This window comes from Perca fluviatilis, chromosome 15 (assembly GCF_010015445.1).
Source record: "Perca fluviatilis chromosome 15, GENO_Pfluv_1.0, whole genome shotgun sequence".
Lineage (NCBI taxonomy): Eukaryota > Metazoa > Chordata > Actinopteri > Perciformes > Percidae > Perca > Perca fluviatilis.
In genome coordinates this window covers 27,661,397-27,671,940 of record NC_053126.1, presented here as the reverse complement: position 1 = coordinate 27,671,940, position 10,544 = coordinate 27,661,397, and the positions used below count along the sequence as shown (strand labels likewise).

At 42.2% G+C, this 10,544-nt stretch overlaps 1 protein-coding gene across 1 annotated transcript; it reads right to left on the bottom strand.

The window, feature by feature from the left end:
- Positions 1 to 882: 882 nt before the first annotated feature.
- On the bottom strand, positions 883 to 7,688 carry hao1 (hydroxyacid oxidase (glycolate oxidase) 1). The gene is made up of 8 exons (XM_039824080.1): positions 7,498 to 7,688; positions 5,488 to 5,639; positions 4,483 to 4,747; positions 4,156 to 4,328; positions 2,971 to 3,062; positions 1,874 to 2,032; positions 1,564 to 1,633; positions 883 to 1,361 (listed from the first exon to the last, which is right to left on the bottom strand). The coding sequence occupies exons 1-8, from the start codon at positions 7,632 to 7,634 to the stop codon at positions 1,294 to 1,296; spliced, it is 1,116 nt and encodes a 371-aa protein (XP_039680014.1). The 5' UTR covers positions 7,635 to 7,688; the 3' UTR covers positions 883 to 1,293.
- Positions 7,689 to 10,544: the final 2,856 nt, after the last annotated feature.

Genomic DNA, 10,544 nt, shown 5'->3' with positions numbered 1-10,544 from the left:
CTGCTAATAGCAATGTTTTACCAACAAGCTAAAATGAAAGCTGTCGCTTTATAGTCTAACTGTTTATTAGTTTGCTACTAATCTTTGGAAACTTAGCTGCTGGAGACAAACCGGCTCCTCCCCCCAGCATGGCTACTTAATATGCACGTGAATGACGTCATCATGCCGGTGATTTCTGCATTCTTTATTCTTTCTCCTCACTGTGTATTAGCCTTCTGAAAATGTGTCCCCCAGAACAGTGTAGTTGAATAGCCCTGCTGTAAGCTTCGTACAGTCACATTTACCCTCTGGTCAGTGAACAGCTCTTTTGCATATCCAGTTCAAAGAGCCAGAGGCAAGAAGAGGAAGGGGGCGAAAAAGATTAACATTTGGGCCACCAAAAATGTACTTTTTTTTTAAGGGTCTTGGAATTTGGCAATACATTTTTTTAGCTTTTTCTAAAAAAGGAAACCTGTCTTTTGTATATCCTGTCTTTTGTATATCCTTTTTTTTAGTAAACAGCAATAATACATATTTACTACTGCTGTTTACTAAGTATTTCTTACTAAGTATTTCTTATCCAATTACTCGATTAATCAATAAGAATAATCGGTAGAATACTCAATTACTAAAATAATCGATAGCTGCAGCCCTAGAACCATAGCTCTTTGGGAACGGGCACGGTGGCTCAACCTCGCCAACCTGTCGGACCCGTCATTCCTGAGGGTATCTTTGGCTGTGACGCAAAATGTTTCTAAACTAAAAAAAGGCATGTTTTGGCCTGTGTGCGTTTGTAGTGCTTACTACTTACCCAATTATTTTAAGTATATATTGTGTACAATGTACAATAAAGCGTGGTTTCGTTTCTTCCAGGCCTTGGCTAGAGAAAAAAACTACTATGCATTTGACTCAACTGAACTGAATTTTAATTGGTGCCACTTCATTCACTTACTTCAAGACACTGGCCAGTATTCCACCTCAGTCTTACATTAGATTGGATCACGTGCTATTTTCGTTTATCGGTGTTTTTTGCCCCCAACGGTGCCTTCCAGGCAGCGCTGGACCGTTGGGAGGCACTGGTTATGGTTAGGGTTAGGGTTAAGGTTAATGTTAGGGTTAGGTGCCTTGAAGGCAGCGGTTGCAGCGCTGCCTGGAAGGAGCAGTTGGGGGCAAAAAACACCATCGAGCGCTATTTTCAGGCAAAACATTTTAACAAAGATGGATACAAAAAAATATTAAATTCATTTGACAAATGAATGTCCAATGATCCAACAAGAATGTATTGTCTTGTGATTCCTGCAGCAGATTCTTCTCTCACATCCTGGAGGTGAAGTCCACTCTCCGGACCAGAGACCTGTTCACCTCAGATACAGAACGACAACCTACACACACACACACACACACACACACACACACACACACACACACACACACACACACACACACACACACACACACACACACACACACACACACACACACACACACACACACACACAGAATGGAGAAAAAGAGTTGATAGGTGGGTGTTTCAACAGGGTAGATGCCATGTGTGTGTGTGTGTGTGTGTGTGTGTTGTGTTACCTGACAGGGCCATAGCCAGATGCAGCTCCTCTTTTAGAAGTTCCAGAATCTCTGTGACTCCCTGTTCCCCCTGGAAAAAAACACACACACACACACACACACACACACACACACACACACACACACCATTTTTGCTTAGCTGTGTGTCACATAAGAGAATGTAGTTTTTCAAATTACATTTAGATAGTCTGAGGTTTTTAATATAAACCGTCTTTGTTTTGTTATATGCTAAATGACTATAAGGTCCAAAATAATGGCATTACAGTGATTGGGGTTGGGACTCTCAGCCCCCCACCTGATTAGGGCTCACCTGACAGGCGAGACCCCACAGCACTGGTCGGCCGATGAAGACAGCCTTTGCTCCCAGAGCTAAGGCCTTAAGGACGTCCGTCCCTCGCCGCACTCCTCCGTCCATGAAGACATCACAGCGACCCTGCACTGCCCTCACTACCTCCTCCAACACATCTATCTACACACACAAACACACACACTTACTGTACTTCATATTGATATTGAGGTGTCTTTATGTTACTGTCAACAAATCCCATGGAAAAAAACAAAAACACTGACACGAGTAGGGTCTGTCGTTGATTTTTGTTTTTTGTCCAATTTGACTACCACTGCCATTTTTAAAAATCTGGGTCGACAAAATAAAAATATTGCAGTCGCTTTTGATCGTAGCTGGGCTACCTAGCTAGGGGAGACCGTGATAAACCCTATTTCTACAAACAGTGGCGTATCCCTTTAAATATGTCAAAATTCTTCTTTAATTTTGTTGACATATTAGAGTCAAAGGTTTTTACGGAGGGGAGGGGACCTATTTTGAGAAAATGGACTTTAAAGATATGGATTATAAAATATCCTACATTTTGCAAGACATTACAGTTGATAGGGTAAAAAAGAAATAATAATATGTATCAACATGAAACTTCCCCAGTTATTTACTTACATTAAGACATATTTTTGTATTACAAATGTTATGTTTAAATATGCAAATGAGGCATTATCTAATGCTAATTTGGTGAATGTAGGAGCAATTTGCAGGTGCAAATAGACAACGTGTAGTAAAATAAACACCTAAATGTGTATTTGGGATGTTTTTTTTTTCTCCAACAGCCTGAAAGAAGACTCTAAAATGAAAACTGATGGTTTTGCCTGGGGTGTTTTCCCCTTAAATGACATGACTCGTCTTTTGAGACATAACCTTACATGATTGTTAGTTTTGATAGCAGTATCGATGAGCTCGGACCTTGTTGAGTTTTTTGGTTTGAGAAATTTGGAAACGGTTCCTAATAGAACAGGGTCTCTAGACCCACCCCTAGGTAGGACGAGTGAAGTGGTTGGAATAGGAAGGCCAAATGATGACAGGAGTGACACACACACACACACACACACACACTAACACACCGTAGCAGGAACCCCATCCAACTGTCGAGCTCCGTGATTGGATACCAGGATGCCATCGACTCTGTAGTTTACAGCCTGGACAGCATCCTCACCTGACCACACACACACACACACACACACACACACACACACACACACACACACACACACACACACACGTTCAAGTTCATCTTGAACCAGAAAAATACAGATTTTTGATGTTTTCAGAGATGTATTGGCAAAACTAATTATCAGCTCTGCCACAAGTGTCCAAATGAAGCTTCATGAACCATTGTTTGTATTTGTCGACCCCACTAGATGGTGCTGTTGGTTTACAGGAAAAGTCTCAAGAAATGATAATTCAGTGTACTTTCAACCCTTTGATGAACAGAGACCACCATCTAGTGGGCTCCGAAAATAAAGATGCTTTTCTTAAAGGTCCCATGACATGGTGCTCTTTGAATGCTTTTACATAGACCTCAGTGGTCCCCTAATACTGTATCTGAAGTCTCCTTTACATAGACCTCAGTGGTCCCCTAATACTGTATCTGAAGACTCCTTTACATAGACCTCAGTGGTCCCCTAATACTGTATCTGAAGACTCCTTTACATAGACCTCAGTGGTCCCCTAATACTGTATCTGAAGTCTCTTTTATATAGACCTTAGTGGTCCCCTAATACTGTATCTGAAGTCTCTTTTATATAGACCTCAGTGGTCCCCTAATACTGTATCTGAAGTCTCTTTTATATAGACCTTAGTGGTCCCCTAATACTGTATCTGAAGTCTCTTTTATATAGACCTTAGTGGTCCCTTAATACTGTATCTGAAGTCTCTTTTATATAGACCTTAGTGGTCCCCTAATACTGTATCTGAAGACTCTTTTATATAGACCTTAGTGGTCCCCTAATACTGTATCTGAAGTCTCTTTTATATAGACCTTAGTGGTCCCCTAATACTGTATCTGAAGTCTCTTTTATATAGACCTTAGTGGTCCCCTAATACTGTATCTGAAGACTCTTTTATATAGACCTTAGTGGTCCCCTAATACTGTATCTGAAGTCTCTTTTATATAGACCTTAGTGGTCAAGAGGGCAAACACCGGCAATCTACAAAACACAAAGTTAGTTGTACATACCATATAGAGTAACTCCTTTTATTGTAGGTGTAAGATAAAGCTGTGTGTATGTGTGTGTGTGTGTGTGTACCATTAAGTACTCCTTTCACAATCACAGGAAGGTGTGTGTGTTTCTTCAGCCACGTGATGTCGTCCCAGCAGAGAGTGGGATCTATCGCTTTAGCAACATACACCGCCAAACCACTGTCATCGCCATAGTTTCCCTCAGAGAAAGCCATGGAGGCTGATGAGAAGTTAGACATGCTGGACACACACACACACACACACACACACACACACACACACACACACACACAATAAATCGTTAGAGTGGGACACACTCTGCTGCGGTCTCCGTGGTGGAATTTGGGAAGTGAGTACATTTTCCTCTGTTGTTGCTGTTGTGTTTGGTTCCTACCTCAGGTGTTGGGGCAGTTTAAAGCGGTTGCGCATGTCATCCCATCTCCTCCCCAGGTACGGCGTATCCACAGTAACAAAGATAGCTTTATAGCCCGCCTCTTCCGCCCGGCGCACCAATGACAGCGTGAGCTCTCTGTCTTTATAGATGTAAAGCTGCAGCCACAGGACGCCGTCTAGCGAGGCTGTCATTGCTGACATCACTTCCTCTATAGTGGAGGTGGCCCAGGAGCTCAGCATCATCCCTGTGCCCACTGCTCGGCATGCTGGGTAGACACATTATATCACGGTGTTAATGGTCTTTTCTGGAGTGGTTTAAAAGAGGACTCAAGAAAACGTATGAACAGATTATTATTATCACATATTGAACATGGACTCCTCCATTGATCCAGAACTCAGAAAACCTCCTTATTGGAATTCAGACTTATACATTCAAGCCTGATCACATACCTTAGAAAAGGAATGATTTGTTTTCTTTGTCTTGCATCCTTAATAATGATAGAATATTAACACAATTAACACTGTGATTGGGTCTATAATATCGAGTTCTATATTCTATTACTATTGTCTATTCTCAAAATTCAATTGTGTATTCCCAAGGGCCATTTTATATTTCCAAGTCCCATTCTATATATATATATATATATATATATATATATATATTTTCTAGATTTTCAAGTTCCATTCTATATAATTTTAACTGGGGAATCCTAGTTCCACTCTATATTATACTATACTATCAAAAATGCAACGAGCAGAGTCGATTGGTAGTAGATTGTAGTAGCATGAGTTGTTGATTGGCTGGAACGTGGTTTGTTATATTTCGGTGCACAGCCTGTGCACCAAAATAGGGGCACCTTAGTGCACCTTTAAGTTACATTGGGTATTATTCTGTATTGCTTTACTTTATTCCCAAATGCCCATTCTTTATTTCTAATTTACATTCTGTATTCCCAGTGTGTGTGTGCTTGTGTGTGTGTGTGTGTGTGCGTGTGTGTGTGTTTACCTCTTGCAGTAGCTGTCTCTCCCTCAGCATGAGCCATCCTCTGCATTGCTGTGGCTGCAACACAGATAGGCATGCTCAGCTTCTGGCCCAGCACAGAGACAGAGAGATCCACTGTGGACACATTCCTCAACACCCGAGGGACAAGAAGCCACCTGTGCACACGCACGCACGCACACACGCACACGCACACACACACACACACACACACACACACACACACACACACAAGTTGCCACCAGGTTCCATAGGTATAAGGTAACTCTTATTAAAGGTTTAATCAAACATTTGATCTCACTGTGTCCTCAGTGCAGTGCAGTGTGTGTTTGTACGGTATACAGTGGCTCAGAGACAGTTGGACTATGGCCTTATGCAGTGGCTGCGTGTACAGCACTGAGCACAGCAGAGCTGCTGTAATCATTAACCTGCTGGATGCTTCATCAGCCCTGAGCCTCTTCTTCTTCATCTGGACTTGTGAGGGGCTTCCTGCTCAGTTTACACAAGATAAAGACCAGACCCAGAGGACTGTTTCTTTTTTGGTCATACCTGTATATCTCCACATACACTAACACAGGGGTCTTCAACGGCTTTCAGGCCAGGGACCGTCCAGCTGAAAGAGAGACCGAGGAGGGACCCCCCTACTGCATATACTGTCTACAACTGAGTTGAATATTAAACTGGGCCGAATAGATGAAAATAAATGGATATTATTTATACATTATGTTTAACATACATTTGGAAGGCACAGTGAACCCTTAAGCTTAACTGTGTGGCTACCACAGTGGAGTCCTTACCTATAGTGAGCTTATCTTTAATGTGTAAATCATTGTTTAACAAATAGGACAATATATCTTTGCTATTATTAAGTTGGATTTATATTAATGTATATTTTCAGACATTTTAATAAAAAAAATAAAAAATAAAACTTTCTCTAACTCTGAGGACCCCCTGTTGAAGATCTCTGCTGACATATCTAGGTACATGCACACATTTATATTTATACATATTGTTCAGTAAGGAGTTATGTATGGCTTCCAGTATGATATGTCCTGGTAGCATTAGAGCTGTAGAAGAAGACAAAAAAAAAAATTGTCCTAGAATATCTTATTAAATATGCTATTTCATGCATATTGTACTAAAATGTAGACAACTGCATAAAGTCACGCCCATATTGATGTATGAACACACAAGTAGTAACTGCTGCTAATAAAAGGAAGTACATTAGTCAAAAAGGGAATGGACAGACTAATCACATTCTGAAATAAAGCAGAATACAAGGAACTATGCAACAAAACCACAGACGGAACCTGCAATAAAATACAAAAATGAAATACACGCTTTACACCACGCGTCAAACTCAAGGCCCCTCGCAAATTTGGATTGGGCCCATATATCAACTCAGTTTTCACAATACATTTTGCCAAGCCTAGTTGTGCACCAAACCAAAAAAAATCTAACCGCAATTACACAAAACAAAGCAGAATTTGGCAGATTTGCAGACTGTGAGCCTCAGAAATTCCCCCAGAACCAGAATTTTCATGTGCGGTAGCCTGCTTTTTAAAAACGTATTCATGTTGTTGCTTGGTTTGCTAAATTCTCTGATGGCTAAGGAACTTTTTGCTGACTATCTGTCGACCAAGTGAGAAGACTATGTGAGACGTGCGGTAACTCAGTCAAAGATATTTGACTTTTTCGATAAAAGCATGTCAATAAACTATAAGTGTCTGGGGCCCATGATGTGATTCTCATTTTCCAGTGTGGCCCCTTAGAGAAATAGAGTTTGGAACCCCTGTGTTACCCAATCTTCTGAAAGAAATTCACCACTATCTTGTTTTTGTCCTACTCTTGTATCAGGCAGACTGTGATTGGTGCTCAGAGCCTTCCAGATGGCACAAATGTCACAGTACAATGCTGTTTGTAGCTTTGGTGGAACTTCATTCTAAAACAGTGTCCAACAGTTCTTCTCCATGTGTGTTTGTGTTTGTTGTGTGTGTGTGTGTGTGTGTGTGGTACCTTTTAAAGGCAGCGACATTGTCAGCCAGTGTGTTTTGCTCCTCAGCTCCTGAGCGGTAGTAGTCATACACAGCTTTAGGAAGAACCTTCTTGGCTTCCTCCTCAAAATCGGACACACAAACACGCAGCCCTGCCATCGCCGTCCACTCCGCACCAGAACACCGAGGCAGCTCGCAGTCTGTCCCTCTGAGTCTGTCCCTCTGACGCTCAGCGATAAGCACTAAGAGTAATCATTAACCTGCTGGACCTTTCATCAGTCCCCCCAACCATCTTTTTTTTTAATCAAGACTTATTTTTTTTTTTTTTTAGGTTTTATTGAGCTTCACAGGAAATTAATTCTACAATTATGCACAGCATTCTCAGCCCTCTGCCAGCCAGCCTCCATCCCATGGCACAGCAACCTAAAACCAGCAAAAAATAAATAAATCAAATAAAAAATAATCATGACTTGTGATGGGGTTTCTGCTCCGATAGAAGATACAGGCGTTACGAAGGCCAGAACCATCCCAGAGGACTGTGGGCATCGTAGATCGTGTTTGGACTGTTGCTAGGTTATGAGATAGTGCTGGCTGGCCTGTGTACTTTGAATCCTGATGTCAAAGTGTGTACTCTCAAAATTGCTCGTGTGTGTGTGTCCAAGACTTATCGTAACCAAAGCGGAGATGCATAAACCAATTGTTGATCTCTTCTCCGTTAACATCAGAGAACTTCCAGCTTGTAGCAGTCGTCCTACCTTTATAGGTTTTGTACAGAATCAAGTTATACAACTACCCCAAAATGTGCACACATGTACATTTATCAGACTCAATAATGTTGTCTACACCTTAATGACATGTTGAGGTTAATCAGTGGTTCTCAACTTTGGGGTCAGGTCCAAGAGGTCCCAAGATAAATGTATTGGTTTTTTTCTGCTGGACTTTTGGATAGCTTTCTATGGTGAAATACTGGATACTTACCGGTCTTCGTGGCTACTAATGAAACAATGTAAGGAAAGCCGAGTGTTCACAGCGTGTCCTATCAAGGCCGGAACCTGAGACGAGCAGCCACGAGACGATGCTTCATTCGGGGGTCTAGGCACTCTCCGTTGACTTGCGACAGAGAATGTCTAATAAGGGGAGAACTTCCACTCTCGGGAAAATTCCGGGTTGGTACAATGGGCTTAATAGGGAGTGAGATAGGGAGTGAACAGGCTCTCCATAGACAGGCTCTGCTTGCGAGCTGGAAAAACCAAACTCTGGTCAGGCCAATCACATCGTGTATAGAGTCGGTGGGCGGGCTTATGGCTGCTGCTGCTGCTGCTGGGAACAGCGGTCTTCTGGATTAAGCTTTTCTTTGCTTTTATCTGACCGGATACGGCAAAAGTTGAATCTATCAACTAGCTTCTCTTCCTTCTTCGTTGCTCTGCCTGGTTGTAGCGCTATCCTATTGCGTGCAGAGTGAATTTGAAAGACAACCGTTTATCCCGCCCCTCGGATTTAGCCCTGCCATTGGCGAGTTCCCAGACCCAACATCTAGATGTGGGTCTGGCTTGTCAGGCTAATCATCTGGTAGTAATAGTGGGGAACTGTAGTCTGGCTATCACCAGACCAAGCTCAATGTTTTAAGCCTGAACATTAGTCTGCTCTGTACTTCTACTGCACAAGAGGCATGGTCAACGGGCACAGTTCAAAATGACTCTGCACGCAATTGGATAGTCCTTCAACCAATCAGACCACCGATCCGGGTGACTTAGCAACTTCGGTGGCCGCCATGTTGAATGTTAACAAAAAGCTGCTTGGTCGCTTCTGTATCGTCATCGGGTTAAACCCAAAGGGGTAAGCTTCGCTTCAGAACTCGAACCTCCTATGACGCCATTTTGATGCTACAAAGCGATCACCTCCCGTTAGCATTCCACTGACTGCCATTCATTTTGGCGTCACTTTGACAGCGAATAACTTTACATCTGAAGCGTTTAAAGACTATTTGTCCGTTGTTTAGTTCTAAAGAAACACGACAATGTATAAAAGGCTCCATTACCTTGTACCTCCGTAGCAGATGTTTTTGTAAAAATAGGCTAACCATTGTGTCATAACCACGTGACTTACTGTCACACAGTAGAGGAATTACCGTATAGTACAGGAGAAGCTCACAGGCAGTTTCAACTTACCTGAGCTGTTAAGGTTTAATTACTAATGTTAACTAAGATGTTAGTTTGCAATAATTAGCCTGTGCCCATGTTATCTCCTTACATATACCTACATTCTCCGTCTCTTTAAGATTGGGAATGATTGAGATTTCTCTTGGCACAGCTACCAGAAGTCTTCCAACTTTCAGACACGTTGCTCACGTCACATCTACGTTGTCTCTGTCAGTTGGAGGCTGCGCAGTAACGCTCAGCGCTCACCGGAAAAGTGCTTCTAATATCCTTCGCTGGTCTCCGTCCAGAGCAACGGGCTCTGTTGGTCCATTGTATACTGTCTATGGTTAAACCCGCCAACAGGGCCAGGTGGATAAGCCAGTCTGTGATTGGTTCCCAGCCAAATTGTGAACGGAAGCAGGATAGATAAACGTACAGGTTTCCAGCCTGAGCTGCAGGGCAAAATCAAATCTCCGGCAGATCGGGCTGGGTTGACCCGGTCTAGGGGAACTGCTGACAAAATAAAAACTTCTTTGACCTAGAGGGGGGAAACAAATAAAAATAAAAAATATCAAGCATGTACATTACTGCAGGTTTCTGATTGCACATAGGTTGTCTGGTGAGCATGAAGTTATGGCACAAATCTCAAGATTGTCATCGTTAAATCAAAACTCGACACTTCTCAGTTCCATGTTTATTTGGTATCCAACAAAATCCAATAAAAGCTTTAAGAATCAACATTTTGCACCACCACCAAAAAAACATAACTTCTCCCACTAAAAATGTAAAACTAGAAGGTCAAGGTTAATAAAATGCAAGCATTAGGGCTGGGGGAGCGAATATGTATGAGGAAAGCAACATCTTCTGACAGGCAAGTCAACAAAAAGGCAGAAATCTACTCCTACAGTTCCGTTTAAAGAAGGACGGGGAT

Bases quoted from the DNA above. Each gene is read 5' to 3' on its own strand.
- hao1 (XM_039824080.1), bottom strand. From the start codon at position 7,634: ATGGCAGGGCTGCGTGTTTGTGTGTCCGATTTTGAGGAGGAAGCCAAG. The intron at 4,748-5,487 runs GTAAACACACAC...GTGTCTACCCAG, and splicing joins AGAGACAGCTACTGCAAGAG to CATGCCGAGCAGTGGGCACA. The intron at 1,362-1,563 runs GTAACACAACAC...GTGTGTGTGTAG, and splicing joins TCTGGCTATGGCCCTGTCAG to GTTGTCGTTCTGTATCTGAG.